This window comes from Mytilus trossulus, chromosome 3 (assembly GCF_036588685.1).
Source record: "Mytilus trossulus isolate FHL-02 chromosome 3, PNRI_Mtr1.1.1.hap1, whole genome shotgun sequence".
Lineage (NCBI taxonomy): Eukaryota > Metazoa > Mollusca > Bivalvia > Mytilida > Mytilidae > Mytilus > Mytilus trossulus.
In genome coordinates, this window is record NC_086375.1 from 70045515 (window position 1) to 70067893 (window position 22379).

The following is a 22379-nucleotide window of genomic DNA, read 5'->3' on the forward strand; positions in this document are numbered from 1 at the left end:
CCGGGATGGGCGTTGACACAATGGATGATGAGGTTAGTTTCTGAAATAAAGTCCTCAACATACGCAGAATACGCAGGGATATATATTTCCCGTTTGTAGCACCAAAGTCACAGGTTCCTGCCCATATGTACACCCATATATTGCCTTCTACTTCTAAAATTGCGTCAATAGACTCTCGAATCCACTCTTTACAATTTCTAGTTCTAGCTCCTCTCATGCAATACCAGGTTAGATCTTTTTCAGCTGATGTGAATGCTTGAGACTGTAAATTAAACCCTTTACAGTCAGTTTATATTATGATGGGTGTTAATTTAGGCCGACCTTAAGTAGTTTTATATATAACCTACTCTTTTGAAGGAATATATGCAGTTTTCTGTGAATTAGCATAAAGACATATTTGTGTATAGTACTTTTTGTAGTATTTATTTTTCAGTGTTGAATGTTGGTTTTGGATATCCGCGGACCGGATGTGCACGGGCCCCGCGAAAATCAAAATACAGCTACCAAATATTATTGTTTGTAGACGGGAAAAGTAGGTATTAATTTGAATGTTTTTGTCGATAATACTAAATATCAACTGGTTTGTACAATATATACACTTTGTGACGGTTTATATCGCTATATATGTAACAACACAATATATTTATCAAATATTCTCAGCACCAAAAGAGACACCAACCATCACCATCACTGTGACATTTTCGAAACTCGGAATAAATACGAAGGCGTCCGTTATCGTTGTATTTTGTAACCTAAAGTAGATTTCCGGTATCACCTGACACTGCCCACAAATATGTAAACAATCTCGAATGGTAAAATTACAAGATCTTACGTGTGATTTCTGTGCGGAAATATGTTAATTTGAAGATTTATACACACTGCACAAGTTACCACATTGACATTGTAACACAATTAACCGTGAGGTTAAAGAAAGTCAATATATATATATGTTTGAACGTAGTTTTAAATTTAGACTTGTATAATATATATAAGCTATCTTACATTAGCTAGTTTTAATAAGACTACCTCATAAACTTTATAAGATATCATATACACTTCATAAGAGATTTTATATACTTTTTAATATATCTTATAAATTTTATAAGATATCTGATAGTCTATACTTTATTAGATATTTTATAGATATCGCATAAAAGTAAATCAACAAAAAAAACTAAACAGTTCTTCAAAGAAAATTTAAATGGAAAGTCAGTCATCAAATGACAAAATCAAAAGCTGACACACATCAATCAAGAATAAAAATGTATAAAGCTTATACAAAATGTATATTTTTTTATAAGATATTTCATATATTTTATAAGATATCTCTTTTTTATAAGATATCTTTTCGATTATTTCATATCTTATAAACTTTATAAGATATCTTATAACGGATATACATGTACATGTGTAAGATAACATTAACTATACAAGATATCTTACAAACTGTATGAAATATCTTGTAAAGTTAACTTAGTTTATTAGATATCTAGAAGTAAGAATGAATAGTTAAATGACTTTCCATATATATCACTACAACATTTTCAAGATGAGGGTATGTAGAAGCTTACTTTTGACCCCAAAACAAAGGTACAAAGTTATAAACATAGTAATTTATCAGTTCTCATTACCTGTAACCATATTAATTCCATGTTTTGTGACAGTGCCAATGAGACAACTCTCAAATCAAGTCACAATCTATAACCCTTAAATGATGAGTGTTACCATTTCTATATTATTTTTGTCTTCATGTATAATACATGTAGATAAAGGGAATCTTTTAAAACAAAAATGATCAGCAAAACAAGATCCACAAATAGGTCACATAGTAGAAACCATCATCCTGGTGTTATTATGTGTCTTTAATGATATGATTACACATTACAGAGTAAGAAATGACAAAATCTGACTGATATGTGACTGCTTGACAATGTGTTACAATATATGATAAGTTACTGCTTGTGTTATGATCAGTTACTGGTATGTTATATTGAAAACACAAACAACATTATTTGTTTGTCAATCAAGACACATTGAGGAGGAGAACAATTACGGTTTAAATTAAAGTGTGCAAGTAATTGTGCTGATTTTCTTTTACTGAACAATTACAATAAACTGAAACTATTTAGGAGGGGAGACAACACACAGCAATTTCATTTTTTACACTAGTATATTCCTCAAAATAATGAGTGAGGAAATACAATCATTAATGTTGTATTATTAAAGAAGAGCTTTGGGCCAATCATGTCTTATTGCTTTATTTTGCTCTTCTAGTCTTTATGATACAGTCAGATACATTTGAAATGATACCAACATCTGCACATACTTAGATGATGATAAAATTTATCCTATATTCGGTAATATATTTAAACTATGATATATTTTCCACCAGATTGTTTAAACACTTTTCAGATGCCAGACATTTTGATATCACCAGAATATCCTCTAGTTGATGATAAATTACTGATATTGATTTGTGGACTACAAGCATACCAGGATACAACTGTGAAAGCCTCAACAGCCGAAGGAAATTCTAAATTTTCATCATTTGCTTGTTACACAGCAGATAAAAATGGATCATTATCTTTGGCACATAAATCATCCCTGTCAGGAACGTATACAGGTATAGTAATATAACCTTGTATTTCACTCCCGGTTTTTAGTGGAGTTCGTGTTGTTTCTTTTAATTATTATTTATAACCGTATCGTATACGTTGACGTATCTGCATCTGCAGATATATCAAAAAATATTATGTGATCCCGAGCTTAAGACCATTATACGCTTTGCTTCATTTTTTAAAAATTGGAATCTCTTCGAAACAATCAAACATTCACTTTCAATATTTGCGATAGTGGTGTTTTGTAAAAAAAAAATACGGGGGTCTATTAACTACTTTTACATGCCCATAAAAGGGAACCAATGTCGGGCAGGTACACGTATATTATTCACAATCCTTTAATAATCCACTTAAAAATATTTCAATATCTTGCATAAATTAACACAAAAAAGAAAAAATCATATGTACACTTATATACATGTAAGAAACTTTGAATATTGTTCACTTGCAATTTTATCATAACAGGTTATATAAACACGAGCTGTCTTCAAAAGTCATATAAATACATCTAAAACAATGTACTGAGTATCACTTTATTTGTCCAATACCAATTTGGTTCTACGTGAGCACACGTTAATACACAAACAAACGATTTTACCGTATTCACTCCTATCATGCCTGTAACTGCAAAACTGTCCCAACTATTCGGATTATATTTAAAATTCGGATTACATGTTCCACAAAAACTCGATATATTCTAATTGTTTTTTTTTTTGCGTTAGAACTTAATCAGCTGCCCATTTGCATTATTGAAAGTACATAAAATTAAAGTTCGAAATCACATACTGTTTTTTTAATATATCTGCAGATGCGGATACGTCAACGTATATGATATGGTTGATACGTCTTTAAATGACCGACCTCTAACTGTAGATGTAAATGTCCTTTGGTTTTGTGAGTCTTAATTTACTCCTTAGTTTTGAATGTTATTGTCTTGTACCAACAATATGATAAAAGGAAGATATCTGACAAATGGATGATGATCGAAAACAATAAGTACAAGAAAAATAGATCAACACCAAAAGAAAAGAAATAAAAACACATTTCATAGGAAAAAAAGAAGACTTCACACTGAAAATTACACATGTATATTCCCATGACTGTTTTTTTTACATCTTTGTTGTTTGATTCTGGAGGATAGATGTCTCATTGCCAATCATAGCACACTTTCTGTTTATATCAATGACTAGCTCCAAATGGAAAGATAGGTCATTAAACATATAAATAAAGTTCATGTACATGAGAGTATTAACTACATCTTTTCAAATAAACAGTTTTAGCCTCTACACTCAAGATCTTAAATTCAAATTAAATTATTTCTCACTTCTTTGATGTTAATGTATGTCTATTTAAAAATATGTATTAGCTAGGTACTTATAGATAAAAATAGGTCCAACCAGTTTACTCAAGGTCACTTCTGGTTGATATTGTTCGAGGTCATATGCCACCTAACATTTTGCAAAAGAGCCTATAGATTATCATGTATCAAGTTGAAGTAATAATCAATTAACCTTAAATTTAACCATTTCAGTGACAATAATTCCTATAAGATATCATTGGATTGTTTTAGACCAAATGTATCATATCTTCATCACAATGAGGCAAACATTTTGCACTTCTTTTTTTATACATAAAAAAAGTGTCAAGAGAAGATAAAAAAACAAGGAACAGTCAAAATTTAGAATATGACATGACAGTTGACCTTGACCTCAATCTTATTTTAGTGAACCAACGAAGGACCTTAAATCAATATACATTAGGTCTATATCTCTCTCACTTACCATTTATACAATACATTAATAGATGAACTTTGTCACAATTAATACAGATGGGGGAATAAGTCTCACATGGAGTCTTCATGTTGCTTTGGTCAAAATTGGACAAAACACCCTGAGGATATAACAAGCATTGCTGTAAATATATAGAAAGATATTTAAAACCTTTTGCATTTTAGGTATCAAACCAATGGGATTATTTTGGAGTATGATAGAAGATCCTGGACAAGAACCTGCAGGAAGACGATATATAAAAAGGAAAGTGAAGACACCCCAGGAAGTGAAAATTACTATATATGAAGGTCATCTTACCTGGGATAATGTTCATTCAGATGAATTTAAACCCTTAGCAATCAAGTCAATAGAGAGGTTATTCAAAAGAAATGATGTAACTAGAGTGGAAATAAAGCATGAAAGACTGAAAGGAACACTCTTTATTCCTCCAGGTAAGTATATACACTTCTATTAGTCATTTTATTCATCTTTATAATATAGGTATGTATTATTTATTTGCTATTCCAAATTGATTCCCTCTGTAAAAACTATTTGTTGCCACCCATTTACAAAATGACTGCAAATATACACATTGCTGGAAGGTTTACAATAAAGGCAACAGTAGTATATCGATGTTTAAAACTCATAAAATATCGATAGAAAAAAAATCTGTGTCATAAACCAAAACCGAGGGAAACACATTAAATATAAGAGGAGAATGACGACACACCATAAAAATGTAACAAACACAGAAACAAACTAAGCATTTGACAAAATCCGATTTTGCTTTTAAGATTCTACAAGTTCACATTAAAAATTAACACTAGGCATCAGAGTGGTCTAGAGTGCTGGACACAGTGCAGGCGTTGTGGTCTCGATAAAATATAAGAATAATTATGAATATAATATGTGTTTTCAGCTGTGTATCACGCGATGAGTGATTCAATGGATGGATCTGTCATAGAGTTCTTACTTGTTAAGACGTACATATCATATAAATATTTCTGTAACTGCAGCTAACGATCCTATACAACAGATAAGTTAGCCAATCTGCAATTAATTCTTTTTTTTATGCTTAATGTAACATGCACTGTGTTACAACTTCTAAGAGAAAGGTTACAATAGTCCAATAACAGCTAAAATTCTCAACACACTCTCAACTATGTGTTATTTTATAAAATGTCCATTATTTATTTTCTTATCCCAGGCATAGATTACCTTAGCCGTATTTGGCACAACTTTTTGGAATTTTGGATCATCAATGCTCTTCAACTTTGTATTAGTTTGGCTTTATAAATATTTTGATTTGAGCGTCACTGATGAGTCTTATGTAGACGAAACGCGCGTCTGGCGTACTTAATTATAATCCTGGTACTTTTGATAACTATTTAAACCACTGGGTCGATGCCACTGCTGGTGGACGTTTCGTCCCCGAGGGTATCACCAGCGCAGTAGTCAACACTTCGGTGTTGACATGAATATCAGTAATGTGGACATTTTTATAAATTTCCTGTTAACAAAACTTTGAATTTTACAAAAAACTAAGGATTTTCTTATCCCAGGCATAGATTACCTTAGCCGTATTTGGCACAACTTTTTGGAATTTTGGATCCTCAATGCTCTTCAACTTTGTACTAGTTTGGCTTTATAAGTATTTTGATATGAGCGTCACTGATGAGTCTTGTGTAGACGAAACGCGCGTCTGGCGTACTAAATTATAATCCTGGTACTTTTGATAACTATTGTATCAAATCAAATGTCTAATTTGATCTGAAATCAAACAGACTGATCAATAAAGCCAACGGTAGTAAACTGCTGTTCAAAAGTCATAAATATCTTTCATTATAGTAAAGTTTACACTTTTATATCAGATTACAGATAACATATATAAAATTTAAGAATAATTATGAATATAACATGTGTTTTCAGCTGTGTATCACGCGATGAGTGATTCAATGGATGGATCTGTCATAGAGTTCTTACTTGTTAAGACGTACTTATCATATAAATATTTCTGTAACTGCAGCTAACGATCCTATACAACAGATAAGTTAGCCAATCTGCAATTAATTCCTTTTTTATGCTTAATGTAACATGCACTGTGTTACAACTTTAGATTCTAAGAGAAAGGTTACAAAATGCCAATAACAGCTAAAATTTTAGTTCGGTTTATATGGCAGAGTTGTCTTGAGCGCTTGACACAGTGCACACATGTAGCAATAGCATAAGTTCAAATCCCTGCAAGGGAAGAACAAACATTTGCTTCTGCAAATTTGCAGATTTGACATTGCTGTGATGACATACTTATAGTAGTTATATATATTGTGTGTTGTTCTTTGTATATTGCAGGAAATGGTCCATTTCCTGGAGTGTTAGATATGTTTGGTACTGTTGGGGGTATAATGGAGTTCAGGGCTGCCATGCTTGCAAACAAAGGGTTTATTACATTTGCTTTATGTTATATGAGTTCTTATGAAGTTGACAAAATTGAGACATCATATTTGCAGGTTTTTAACAAGATGAAATATACATTGTATCATAAATTGCTAATACCAATTAAGATAATACATGACACGTATTGCTATGTGTATAGAAGGTTTATTTTAATGGTGTCTAATTCATTATTACAGGCGCCATGATTTGTCATTCTATTTTATAGTGACATAACTAGAATATTTTATCTATTGAATATTTCAAACTTGTTCAACAACCAGTGAATAGTTATCAAAGGTACAAGGATTATAATTTAGTGCGTCATGAGGTATTTTCCATGGATCAGAACCATCAGAAACCAATAGGTCAAAAGACTCGCTTCATGACTGAAAACAAAATAGTTTATATTAACTCATAATAACGATTACTTGTACATGTATCTGAGTGTTTATCTCAATTAACATATTTAATTGCACTGCCAATATATATTTAAGAAATAATTCATGGAAGCCATAGATTTGTTGGAAATTTCCACATGGCCTGGGCCGTGATATTCGAATTTTATCCTGAGCGTTAGCGAGGGATAAAATTAACGAATATCACGGCCCAGGCCATGTGTAAATTTACAACAAATCTATGGCTCTCCATGAATTATTTCGATTCTAATAGGACAAATAAGTTCACTCAAATACTGAAGCCGTGTGTGTAGCTGTTCTTTTTTACTCCTTGTTAGATAAAGCTCAAATATTCTCAGAAATCTTTAGCTTGCATTGATTATTTCGTTTGTAGCCGCTAGAAAAAAATATGTTTAATTCTCAAACCCAATATTGGCGATTTTTAATTTACATGTTTTCTCGTTAGCTACCGTCAAAACCAAAATTGATATTTCGTAACGAAGGATTTGCCATGTTGACTCGCTGAAATCAGTTAATTTGCGAATCATGCAATAGAATAGAAAATAAAACAAAACAAAACGTACCTCAGAATTCCATTTTAATACAATATTATACAAACTTCGATGGTTACAAAATAAATTATTTTTTTTACTTCAACTTAAGTTAGTATATGAGTGATAGCTGTTAAAATCGTAACATAAATATCAAGCTTATTTTCATCCCTTACTGAACCCCTGTCTGTGGAGACAGTGTTCCATGATGAAATTGACATTGCACAAAATATAGCTGTGTTACTATATTTAGGAAATAAACACAACTAGTTGCAGTATACTAATTCTTTTTATAATGCATCCGAATAAGAATACTTCTTTTGTCATTTGTTTTATTATAATTTCTAGTTCAATAAAATCGGCAATGCGTTTCAAATAGGTTCAAATACATGTGGATTTACGTGGGAGGTATATTGTAACATCCATTATTATGTATATTTCTGAGTCTGCGCTAGGTATAGATATATCGAGAATTTTCAAACGGTGTTGTTTACCAGGCGAAAGAAGCACGTCATATTAGAATTGAAATTATGGTTGAAGATTTCAGAGGATAAACAGAACTATTGCGTTACACTATTTGCTTACTTCAAAACAACTTCATACATGAAAACAAAAGTTTTCCTTTATAACTTTGTTAACAGTCTTTATACAGGAAAATATATTTTTTGATACATGACATGCATCACATACTGTAAACAAACTTGTTTTCGCGAGCTATTTATTTTAGAGACTTTCGCGAGTAGAAAAAAAACGCGAATATAAATCGTCGCGAAAATGTTAAACTTGGATCTTTCCTTATTAAACTACATTATGTAAATTTAAAAATCGCGAAATTGAATAGCCCTGAAGTATAAAGTATGAGCATGTCTATATTTACAGGAAGCAATTACATGGTTCTGTAGTCATCCTGAGATTATGAAAACAGGTATAGGAATATTGGGAGTATCTAAAGGGGGAGAACTAGGACTTTTATTATCTACAATTTGTACACAGGTAAAACATCACTGCTGTAAGATTTTTATAACCATATGGTCGACAAAAAAGACTTATTTATACACTTAGTGAACACAAAAATCCAGATTGTAAGTGAAACTTTTAATATTTAACACTTTTAATTTTGTGAACTGAAATTTTCATTTTGACCACTCTCTTTATGTAGCATCTTATTAGACTATAAGCATATAGACATTGTATATCCTCACTTATGGATTGTTGGGAAATACTGAAATGATTTTGTATGTTGTCATTTTAGTTTTCTGTCTTACCAAAACAAATAATAAAAAAAAGCAACTGTTGATTTTTTTTAAAATTAACATTTTTCAAGCAAAACATAGCCGATTCGAAAAGACAAAAAATAAGGATTCATATGACCTCATTCTATAAATGCTAGAGATCCAACTTTTCTTTTGTTGGTGCTAGGTAACATTGCAGTGATTAACGAATACAACATAATTGTTCAGCTCTTCCAGCTAAACACTAAAGATAAATACATTTCAAAACGCTATGAAAATAACTGTAATGTATGCGTCCATTGATGATAGAAAAATACACAGTCTTTATTTTTCTCAAATTTTAAGGACCTGCAATTTGCTTTTTTACCTTTATCAATTCGCATTTATAATTACATTATCTTACTGTTAGCAAAAACAACACACAATTGGAATACATTATCATCTGTTAAAAAAAAACACAGCAAAAAGAGAGAAGCATATTCATAGATATAGGAAGATGTGGTGTGAGTTCCAATGAGACAACTCTCCATCCAAATAACAATTAATAAAAGTAAACCATAATGGGCCAATGTACGGCCTTCAACACGGAGCCATAGCTCACACCGAACAACAAGCTATAAAGAGCCCCAAAACTACTAGCGTAAATCAATTCAAACGGGAAAACCAACAGTCTAATCTATATAAAAAAAAACGAGAAACATGCATTGTATGCTACTTGGCAGAAAATGTCATTGGGGACAGATGTTTAATTTTCAATGACAATTGATAACATGGTTTTAAATTCAAAAAGGAAAGAGCGGATTGTTACCCATCAAAATGACATTGTTAACCTGGACTTCACCTCAGGTTACAATATTTTTGGGTTTTGGGGGTTAACCATCTGTACATTCCCCCTCTCAACTATGTGTTATTTTATAAAATGTCCATTATTTAGAAAAAGAACTTCCTGTTTGAATTTGGTTTATATGATTATACGAATAAAGTTTGTCTTTGTTGATTCTCTATGGTTCTGTTGTTGCTTCAGCACACTGATAGAATGGTAATAGTTATATACATAACTATTTGATGAATTCGAAGAAAAAATTAAATGAATTGGAGAAATCCTAAAAAAAAATGTGGATACATTTTTTTCAAAGTTTTAAAACCCTGCTAATAATCATATTGTTATTTCCAATGAATTTTACTGGAAATATCGACTATATGCAGCATGTTAGTTGCATCACTCATATTATAGCTCAACAATTACACACTTGTATCAAATCAAATGTCTAATTTGATCTGAAATCAAATAGACTGATCAATAAAGCCAACAGTAGTAAACTGCTGTTCAATAGTCATAAATATCTTTCATTATAGTAAAGTTTACACTTACAGATAACATATATTGAGTTACTACTTGGTTTATATTGATAACCTATGCTTATTTTTCAGGTCAAAGCTGTAGTGAACATTAATGGTCCTCCATTTAATTCTATAGCTCCATTGGATCCGTTTGATAACTTCGTCCAGTAAGTTTCCTTGGAATCTGATGAAGATCCTGTGTTCATGCTTTACTTCCAAGAATCTTACAATGCTCTGTTTTAATTTCTGAGTTTAAGACCTTTTTAATTGATCTTCAAATTTAGAAGCAGAAATTGTATATGTTGACAAAAGTAGAATGGAGTGTAGTTAGATCTTTGCAACTCTAAGTGTTGACACATGAAAAATATATTAATCATATTGGTTTATTTGTATATGATATGAGGTTTGCCTGTTTAGCTCTCAAAGTTATTTGGGGAATGGAAAGAGTTTCATCTGTATTGGTAGTAAGCATATCCCAAGTTAAATTGATACCATGTTTTTGGTTGAATTTATTTTTACTAACAACCGCATTCATTCGAGATTGACGAGTTTCAACGGAATCACATATCATTCCAAAAATCAACGATTGTCCTAACTTTTATTGTGTTTGCACTGTATAATCCTGACCTTGCTTTCAACATGAAGTTAAACAGTTGATAATTTAGTGTGTGCATTACGACAAAAGAGATGATTTCAGCTTTCCAATTGTGAACTTCCCATTTCTAAGTAGCAACATTCCAGCAGCACCTGCATACGGGGTATATATCTCCCAATTAATACGATATTCCCGTGCTTGCATTTCCTATCATGATTTTCGTGATCAAGGGTTGCTGCTCACAAGGAAGCTATTAAACTAAGAGTTTCAAATGGTGAAGTTGAAATTATCCCTTCGTAAATTTTACGGACGCCATCACGAGTTGGTTGACCTTTTTGGAATAACCGTTTCACAGATGATATCGGACATGTTCCTTACGTCGTAACTACAATCCCCTTCCCTTACATGAATGTGACCTACAGAATTAGACTATTTACCGGATTTGATATCACATAAGCAACACGACAGGTGTCACATGGGGAGCAGTATCTGCTTACCCTTTCTGGAATAACCGTTTCACAGATGATATCGGATATGTTCCTTACGTCGTAACTACAATCCCCTTCCCTTACATGAATGTGACCTACCGAATTAGACTATTTACCGGATTTGATATCACATAAGCAACACGACGGGTGCCACATGTGGAGCAGTATCTGCTTACCCTTCTGGAGCACCTGAGATCACCCCAAGTTTTTGGTGGGGTTCGTTTTGTTATTCTTTGGTTTTCTATGCTGTGTCATGTGTACTATTGTTTGTCTGTTTTTCTTTTTCATTTGTAGCCATGGCGTTGTCAGTTTGTTTTAGATTTATGACTTTGACTGTCCCTTTGGTATCTTCCGTTCCTCTTTTACAGTTCAAGAATTACATCTTGATTATTGTATATTCATGTGTTTTTGGTAGTTCATCAACACCCATGCAGACAACCATTTTTCTTCTAATCAAAGTATGCTTGGGTGTGACTGAGACCCTTACCACATTGTGATCATAAATAGGCATTGATTCTTATTCTCTTATAATTAAATATAGGATGGACAATTCTGATGCTATAACTGTACAGCCAGATGCAAGTATTGTTTTCAGATCAAGGGATGCCATATGTGTCAATTTAACGTGTGACAAACTTACACAAGTAAGTCTTTGCATTGGTAAAAGTATAGAGACTGTAGCTTGAAAAAGCAAGCAACATTAATAAAAAAAAAAAGTCTGATGTTAGAGAATGGTATTAAATGAATCATTACGTAGGACATAATGTTTTTGACCCATCAGTCTGTCTGTCAGTTCGTCCATCAGTCTTGTTCTTGACATCACAACTTCTAAGAAACCACTTAACAGAATTTCACAAAATTATGTAGATAATGAGGATATACTATGTACTGCATAGTATGTAGATGTGCATATGGACAGGAAATTATGATGTAATTTTTTTCAAGGTATTTTGCCCTTTGACATTTTGATAATAGCCTTTATGTTATTTCTAACTTTGATAATAGTTTTTGGTTTTTGACTTTTGAAGCAGATATGAGTCTTCTAACATATGAACCTTGTGATATGTTGTTTGCCCAGTAACAATGTGGGTGCATGGGGAATGTGAGCCTGCTCAACAATCTTCTTTAATTATTTAATTGTTTGGCAATGCACGTCTATTTTTACTGAACTAGTACATCAACAAGTCATCAACACAGATACTTGTAAAGAGGCCAGCTGAAGTCTGCCTCTGGTTGTAGGATTTTCTAGCAGTGTTGAAGTCCCATTGGAGGTCTTCGGCTGTTTGCTGCTCTTTGGAAGTGTTGTTGTCTCTCTGACACATACCCCATTTCCATTCACAATTTAATGAATTATGGCTTGCTAGATTTTTAAAATAAATAAGCTTTCTGTTGACAGCAAATGCCTCTCAATTTATTTTAATAGGCTTCAATTATTTTAGTGTCAGACATTGAAAGATGTTATGCTTAAGATATAATTTGTCCTTTGACGTCAAGTTTTATGTAATGATAATAATAATAATAATAATAATAATAATAATAATAATAATAATAATAATAATAATAATAATAATAATAATAATAATAATAATAATAATAATAATAATTCTTTATTGTCATATAAGTTAAATTATACTTGTGACATAAACAAAAATTACAACAACAACAAAATAACTGAGTTGAACACACACATTATATATGTATAATATATAAGACCAAAAAAGTGAAAGTATATTTAAACAAAACGCAATTGATAAAGGTCGAACAACTGCCATTGACGATTGACAAATAAAATTGATCACAAGATGTAACAAAATGGATCTTAATATAAAGTTAATACTAAACAGAAAACAATAACGTGTGGCCACGATGTTATGCCACAAACCTAAGGTGTCAATAATTTTTTTTTGTACACCAAATCCGGATTTCGACAATAAATGTCTCTTCAGTGATGTTAGGGATCGAAACGGTATTTGGAAGGCCATATAAAAAGTACCCACATTTTTAGATAGACTCATGAATTTTAAGAGTACATATATACTTAAAATTCAAGAATCTATCTAAAAATGAGGGTACATTTGTTACAAAGTATTAGAAATTATTATAAATTAAGGAATGTATCTCCCTCATGCAAAGCTCTGATTCCTTTCACGGATTTGGCTATACCTTTTGGACCTATTGGATTATAGCTCTTCATCTTTTATATAAGCTTTGGATTTCCAATATTTTGGCCACGAGCATCACTGAAGAGACATGTATTGTCGAAATGCGCATCTGGTGTAAGAAAATTGGTACCGTTAATTTTATTATATGGCCTTCCAAAAGAAGGATTAAGGAGGAGTACTAGCTTTCAGTATCAGACAGATTTGGAAACAACTGTTTTAAATTGTATTTGCTTCATGGAATTATTGAAATTTGTACCATATTGAATATGATTTTTATCAGGTCGGAGCATTATATGGTATAGTTAATTAGTGAGAAATATTTCCTTGTAATGTATTTGTGATTAACAGTAATTGTTGCCGATTTTAAGAATTTAAGCTGAACAGCTATTTATACTTGCTTTATAATTTAGACATGGAAGCGTAGAAGCGTATTTTTTTCCCGATTTGTAAACAGATACACACAAAAAAAAATTAAAATGAAAGAATCTATTTGTATTGATGTTTATTTATATAATGTATTATGTTTCATTGTGAAATACTAACATTAATATAATATTTTATTATATATTCTCCCTGGATGTATAATAATTGATATACAGGGATACTTAGCCTAGCGTTGTAAGCTAGGTAAATTGTTAAACAACATTTAGTGCAATAAAGATGATTTAATTGTTTCAACAAAAAAAACATTTAGACATGGAAAACAGATGTACAGATATTATATTTAGTTGGAGAAGATGATCAGAGTTTACATCCAAGATGTGCTCAGATGTTCAAAGAGACCTATCCACAGAGTAAACGACATAATCTGACAGTAGTGAGGTACCCTGAAGCAGGACATTTAATAGAGCCACCATACTTGCCAATGACTTCTTCAAATTAAAAGACAACTGAAATTGATGTGTTTGGGAAAAAAATACAAAAAGGTATAGGATTATACAGCTTCATTACTTTTTAAATGGTAGATATAATAACAAAGAGAAGTCGGAAAGAGTTACCTCACTTACCAATACTTTTTTCATTAAAAAAACCCAATAACTTATTATAACCTCAGCTATCGGCACCAATACTTTTCTTATTAAAAAAAGACGCATGAAATGGGTGTTTAATGTAAAAGATTATTAAAAAGTACAGAATTATACAACTTGTTTTTCCTGTTTTGAATGGTATACTTAATAATTAGGGGGTACAATGGTTGAAGAAAGGATACATTAAAACAAATTGATAGTGATTCATTTACAAGAACCGCTGAAAACAAATCAAACCATCTTGTTTTGATTTATGATTTTTCCTCTACTTTCTCTCATCAAATCATGCTCTTACTATTTTCAATTGTATGATTGTGTTGTTTTATTAAAGACGATGTTAAACAACGGAAAATATCACTGAACCAGATAGTAGTAAAAGGGAGACTATGTAATTAATGTCTCTAATACAACATTGAGTGCCTGGTTTATATACCTGAAAAGCGCGTCTGACGTACTATATTATATATAATCCTGGTACCTTTGATAACTATTTACACCACTGGGTCGATGCAACTGCTTGTGGACGTTTCGTCCTCGAGGGTATCACCAGCCCAGTAGTCAACACTTCGGTGTTGACATGAATATCAATAATGTGATCATTTTTATAAATTTCCAGTTTACAAAACTTTATTTTTTTCGAAAAACTAAGGATTTTCTTATCCAAGGCATAGATTACCTTAGCCGTATTTGGCACAACTTGTGGGACTTTTGGATGCTCAATGCTCTTCAACATTGTACTAGTTTGGCTTTATAAATGTTTTGATATGAGCGTCACTGATTTGTCTTATGTAGACGAAACGCGCGTCTTGCGTACTAAATTATATATAATCGTGGTACCTTTGATAACTAATTATATACCTTTTGTCTTTTCCAATCGTAGAAATAGTGCAATCACAAGCAAATAGATCACCATTATGATTTGGATAACATAAAGGCAAATCATTAATAAATATTAAGATAAATATAGGACCTAAATGATGCTTGTAATATTTCTTATATTTTCTCTGTAATTGCCGAACACTGAAGTGTTTGTAAGTTTATCACCTAAGTAGTTACTTTTTATGCCCCACCTAGAGGCATGTATTTTCCGGTTTGTGCCTCTATCTGTTTATTCTTCCAATTGTTTGTTCATTCGTCTGTTTGTTCCGCTTCAGGTTTAAGGTTTTGGTCAATGTAGATTTTGATGTAGTTGAAATTCCTCAACTTGAAACATAGAATCGGGTTACCTATGATAAGATCTATCTATTGTAAATGCCAAATTAGAGCTTTTACCTCAATTACACGGTCCACTTAACATAAAAAAAATATACTGCGAGTGATGCATCGTGTACTATGTACACATTCGTGTTTGTTCTTTATTTTGAGAATGATATATAAAATATGTATTGTGTTTTGACAGGTTTGTTTGTTTCAAATACATTTACAATGTTTGGTATATAAAACTATAATAACCTAAACTAACTACTTACTACCATTAAAAACAACTTTTTATTTGTTATTCTAGAAGTAACATTGATGTGGGGAGGTAAGACAGAAGCTCATGCAAAGGCACAGGAAGACTCCTGGAATAGAATTATAATGTTCTTCCATTCTGTGCTACTGAAAAACAATGTATATTCGCTAAACAGTCAATTATGATGAACTTATCTTTTGATGCATTTATATGGTAAGGAATATCTCTTAGAAACCGGTGAAAGACTTGCAAAGAATCGTAATCTAAGTGATGTTTGTCTTATTTTCTTTTTGCGTTTCACAGTAAGACAAATACTTGTAACACAAGCAATGCATAAATATACATAATTGTTTAATAAGGTATCAATGGTATCAATGAGTTAAAACATATTGAATCAGATTCCTGCCAGATATCATACTTGAAAACTTTATATTCATTTGTATTAATTGACTTGTGCAGAAACAGTTTATTCAATTTTAAGAAGATGTACACATTTTATACATATAAATAGTGCTTTATTGTATATTGTTTATTTATGCAATTTTAATTGTCTCTTATGATTTTGTATAGAATGGCTCTTATTTTATGGGGTATTTTACAATTTATATAATTATTTTGTTCTTGATGAGAGATGAGACTTTAATAAAATGATAATTTAAATTATTGCCTTTGTCTTGGATTCCTTTGAAATTGCGATGCAGGTATATAACATTATAGTAAAAACATTAATGGTATCAATTGCTCCGCACTAGATGAGAAATTCGACAATAACAATATCTACTCGAGGCAGAAAATATCTGATAGTCCAAAGCTTATTAAAAATTAAAACTTTAGAAACCTAAATGACAAAAAGCATAGAAAATAAAGACGAAGGTATTACTTATTAATTATTATTAATATTTATAAATCTAACCTCGTTTATACGAAACAAAAACTAGTTTCATGCACAATTTTATGTGGCACAACTTTTTAGAAATTTTGGGTCACCAATGCTCTTGAAATTTGTACTTTCTTAACTTTTTTAATGAAAGCGTCACTGGTGTGTCTTAAGTAGACGAAACGCACGTATGGTGTACTAAATTATAAGCCTGAAACATTTGATAACTATAAGCATGTAGTATGTCCTATTGTAATCTTTATTTGTGTATGTTTGTGTATTGAATGATTTTGCATTTATTTGAACTATAGTCCTGTCATGTAATGTTGTCATTTTTGTATTAATTAGGTAATTAATGTTCTTGAGATTTGTACTTGTGTGACTTTTTTACTATTTTGACCTGAGCATCACAAGAGTGTCTTTTGTAGAAAAAACGCACGAATGGTGTATTAAATTATAAGCCTGAAATATTTGATATCATAAGCATGTAGAAATGTCCTATAGTAATGTGTATTTGTGTATTTATGTGTCCTGGTTGATTTTGCCCACGATTTTGCATTTATTTGAACTGTAGTCCTGTCATGCAATGTTGTCAATTCAGAGAAATTCTTTTGTAGTATATCTATTGTTTCTCTGTTTTCCTCTCATAGTTGATGTGTTCACCTCAGTTTTAGTTTGTGACCCGGATTTCATAGAGCAGTATACTACTGTTGCCTTTATTTTACATAATGGCTTGCGCCATGTTATACATTTTATAATGTTCATATTCTAGACTTAAAACTCTTGATGGACTTTAAATATAACAAGTAAATAAAAAAATTATTTAATATCTCACCTGGAACGAAAGTTACAGATTCATTAAAGAAATGCAAGAAAATTTGGATGTTATCCCATTGGAAACAACAGAGTCAAACTATTAGGGAAATGAGAGTGATATATATGGAGGCTAATATTTTTTTATTCTTATCCCCAATTTGATGTGGTCAAGTAAATGACAAATAAAGTTAAATTAACAGGATCGAAAAACTTAAAAAGTGTAAGTGCTGTGTTGGAGCATATATATCCGACTCGGACAAAAAACTATACCCCACCACCCTTGAAGTTAAATGGCTGCTCCCTAGTATTAAACCTAATAATTCAGAAGATTGAGGCATGTATTAATTGTCATATGCCTTTTGTTCTGAACGTTCTGTTTGTTACATATATGTCCATTGTCCTTGGCCTCAATTTCATGGTTCAGTGACTGCTTAAAACAACTATAGTTTAGTTTGTCTTACCTGCAATGAAAGTCTCTGAATGTGAGACATAAGTACTAGTATTACAATCTAGTAGCGACAACATAAACCCTTATACTGCAGAGGGTAAAAGACCTGTATGCGGCAAACCTTATATACAAGTACCTTATGTTACGAAGTTTTCCCTTTTGTTACGAAGTTTCCATCTATCCATCGTTCTTGGCCGTATATTCATGTTTCAGCGAATTCTAAAAAATGGATTTTTTGTGTTTTCATTGGCATTTCCCTCTGAATCTGTGTTATAAATAATCATGTATGTATTGCTTGCAAGGTCATTATCATCTGTCCAATAGGGTTCATCTAAAAGAGGGACGAAAGATCCCAAAGGGACAGTCAAACTCATAAATTTAAAACAAACTGACAACGTCATGGCTAAAGATGAAAAAGACAAACAGAAAAAAATAGTTCACATGACACAACATAGAAAACTAAAGAATAAACAACACGAACCCCACCAAAAATTAGGGGTGATCTCAGGTGCTCCGGAGGGGTAAGCAGATCCTGCTCTAAAAGTGGCACCCGTAGTCTTGCTTATGTGATTACAAATCCGGTAAATAGTCTAATTCGGTAGGTTACACTCATAAAAGGGAAGGGGATTGTAGTTACGACGTAAGGAACAGATCCGATATCATTTGTGAAACGGTTATTTCATAACTGTCAACCAACTCGTGATGGCATCCGTAAAATTAACGAAGGGATGATTTCGACTTCACCATTTGGAACTCTTAGTTTAATAGCTTCCTTGAGAGCAGTAACCCTCTTTCAAGAAAATCATGATAGGAAATGCAAGCACGGAATATCGTATCAATTGGGAGATATATACCCCGTATGCAGGTGCTGCTGGAATGTTGCTACTTAGAAATGGAAAGCTGAAATCATCTCTTTTGTCGTAAAGTTTTGTTTTCAACCGACCCTCCTTGTCAATTTCTAGATGTAAGTCAAGATATGAAGCCGACTTAACTGTATCTGTAGTATCCTTTATCTCCAATTCGATGGGATTAGTGCATGTCACATAATCACCAAATTTTGAATTGTTTAGTGAAAGAACGTCATCTATAAAGCGGAAAGTAGAGTTAAAGGATATTGATAACTTCTTATCTTTCTTCCTAAAAAGTTCCTGCATGAAGTCAGCCTCAGTTCGTTCTTATGGTGTACTGTTATACCACTGTCCCAGGTTAGGGGAGGGTTGGGATCCCGCTAACATGTTTAACCCCGCCACATTATTTATGTATGTGCCTGTCCCAAGTTAGAAGCCGGTAATTCAGTGGTTGTCGTTTGTTTATGTGTTACATATTTGTTTTTCGTTCATTTTTTTACATAAATGAGGCCGTTAGTTTTCTCGTTTGAATTGTTTTACATTGTCTTATTGGGGCCTTTTATAGCTGATTATGCGGTATGGGCTTTGCTCATTGTTGAAGGCCGTACGGTGACCTATAGTTGTTAATGTTTGTGTCATTTTGTTCTTTTGTGGATAGTTGTCTCATTGGCAATCATACCATATCTTCTTTTTATATCATAATAATAAAGAAACAAGTCGGCAAGTAAAGGGGCACAGTTTGTTACCATTGGGATGCCGACAGTCTGTTGAAAAACACGTCCTCCGAACGTTACAAATATATATGTTGTCAATCAAGAAATCAAGCATCTTGATAATATCAGTTTCAGAGAATTTTTTGTCAAGGTCATTATCATCTGTCCAATAGGGTTCATCCAACCTCGACCACATGTCATGGATCATTGGTCAAGGCTAAAGCTACGTTAAAATGTCCATTTCTCGGATACTATAAACAGCAGGCCAACTGCCAAATGAAATGAATGTAAGGTGAACACGTCTTCTGAGAGGTTTCATCTGACCATAAAATGAGGGGTTAGGCGCTGTTAAACCAGGTTTAATCCACCATTTTCTACATTTGAAAATGCCTGTACCAAGTCAGGAATATGACAGTTGTTGTCCATTTGTTTTCGATAGTGTTTTTGACATTTGATTTTGCCATGATAAGGGACTTTCCGATTTGATTTTCCTCTGAGTTCAGTATTTTTGTAATTTTACTTTTTTCATGGTATTTTGGTCAATGTTGGATCATTGTGTTCTATTCCGTTTTTCATATACCATAAGCAGTATGTGTCCTCTTTATTTGGTATAGAAAATAAAATATATGTCTGTTTGGTAGGAATTGTCTGTCCTAAACCTCATTTTCATTGATCATTTATCAATGGCATGTTTCCATAGTTTGGTCCTTTCCTCAGATACTATAAACAATAGGTCAACTTTATTTGGTGTATGCATTTATAGCAAGGGGTAACTATGCTTGGTATACATATGGAATATTAACAAGGGGTGGTATTTGGTATGTGAAATACTAACAAGGAGTTATATTTGGTATATGGAATACTAACAAGGGATTATATTTGGTATATGGAATACTAACAAGGGGTTATATTTGGTATCAATGGAATACTAACAAGGGGTTATATTTGTTATATGGAATACTAACAAGGGGTTATAGTCGGGTTGACAAGTTGTCTCTTTGACACATTCCTCATTTCCATTCTCAATTTTATGTAGGCGACGCGTGTAGAAAAAAATAAACAGTTTCAAAGTTTTACGATCATGGTCATTAACAAAATATTCAGAGGTGACACCTCCTAGTATATTTTGATCTAGTACCATGATCACCAATGATGCTTTGCTATGGTTACAATCGTATCTGATGTAAAACTCAACTTCTTCTTCTTCAGGAAGTCCACCCTATCTACAGGGTCACCGCATTTAAAAATTTTGTTTATTTTTAAAATTGCGTTATTTAAAATTCTATCTACTAGTTAAAATTTAAAATAATAGTAACAGAGTAAAAATAGGATAAAACCAAAAATTAGTTTAAAACAGGAACTTGTATGTACACTATACATATTAAGATTTTAAAATGGATAAAAATAAGATCTTATTAGTTGTTTAAATTTCTCTTAACAAAGGAAAGTGAAAGGAACTACTAATCCGTATTAGTAATTGGTTAAATTTATGGACTAGTATGGTTTCATAATTAGTTTATATATAATATATATATATATGTAATTAAAATCTAAAATGGTAAAGGATACGAATAAAAAAAAGAAACTTGTAAAAATTAGTTTTAAGTAAAACAGTAGAGTTTGTCAATACAATTTGGGTCATCACGATTATTTACAGGGGTAATTAATATTCATATGCTCTAGTTATAACTTAGCTATATCACCTAGTATTTAATTAAGTATATAGACAAAGTAGTATAATACTCGTTATATGTTTCATTCCCACGACTGACAGCCACTTGCAAGTTAAGCTCAGAACTCAACTGATTGTTAATTTGCTTTCCAAAAGTTGGGCTCTTTTAGCATGCAATGCATAGATCCAGTCTTTGCAGATTCGTTCTAAATCTCTCTGCTGAGACACAGTTATAAGGTCGTTCCTAGAAAAGTCAACCAAGAATTCGAGAAGATCCTCATCAGAATTAATTATACTGCAATAGGGGATTTGATTATCCCCTAGTAGGGATTTTAGTCTATTGTGATGAATTTTTCTCACACAATTCAGACTTTCACACTTGATTAGGAAATGTTTATAATCCTCAGGTCCTACCATGCACAATTTGCATTCAGCAGATTTTGTTTCGTCAAATCGGTTGGTAGTACTTTGGGTTTTGTAAGTTCCTGTAAGTATCCTGGATTTTATTATCCCTTTGCTAACATCTCTTTTATGATCTCTGACACTGCAGAAGTTTGTTTTTTTTTAAGTTCCAGTTGTTTACTGCCATATAATTAAGTGTTGATTTGCTTCTAGCAGTTTCGGTCCATCTATTTTTCCAAGTTTTGTCTATGACATCATGAGTCAATCGTTTCCAATTTTTCTCTGGATTTAGTGTAATCTCATGTGCGGATGGAAGATCATAAGATTTGAGAGTTTTGTCCACATTTATGTACCAACTGTTTGATTTATCATCTTTTGTAGCTAGCTGTCTAATTCCAATTTTACACTCAATTGAGTTGGGATCTTTTGATATTCTTAGAAATAGGGAAATGACCTCACAGCTTTATGTACGAGTTGCTCAATAGATTCGGCTCCGAGCAAGATATAGATAGCAGCATCTGCAGTTCTTTGTGGTAAG

The 22379-nt window shown here is 32.1% G+C and overlaps 1 protein-coding gene across 2 annotated transcripts; it reads left to right on the plus strand.

Moving 5' to 3' along the window:
- Positions 1–757: 757 nt before the first annotated feature.
- On the plus strand, positions 758–16249 carry LOC134712266 (bile acid-CoA:amino acid N-acyltransferase-like). 2 transcript variants are annotated; one of them, XM_063573643.1, is made up of 9 exons: positions 758–812; positions 2413–2623; positions 4573–4839; positions 6737–6894; positions 8646–8759; positions 10430–10506; positions 11964–12066; positions 14279–14510; positions 16117–16249. In XM_063573643.1, exons 1-8 carry the CDS (start codon positions 810–812, stop codon positions 14465–14467), a joined length of 1122 nt encoding a protein of 373 aa, XP_063429713.1. In that variant the 5' UTR covers positions 758–809; the 3' UTR covers positions 14468–14510; positions 16117–16249. The 2 variants fall into 2 exon arrangements, with proteins under 2 accessions (XP_063429713.1, XP_063429714.1); XM_063573644.1 differs by having other exon boundaries at positions 766–812; positions 2393–2623.
- The last annotated feature ends 6130 nt before the right edge of the window (positions 16250–22379 follow it).

Coding starts and splice junctions, on each gene's coding strand:
- LOC134712266 (XM_063573643.1), top strand. Junction 6,895..8,645: donor TTGAGACATCATATTTGCAG/GTTTTTAACAAG, acceptor CTATATTTACAG/GAAGCAATTACATGGTTCTG. Junction 12,067..14,278: donor CGTGTGACAAACTTACACAA/GTAAGTCTTTGC, acceptor AAAAACATTTAG/ACATGGAAAACAGATGTACA.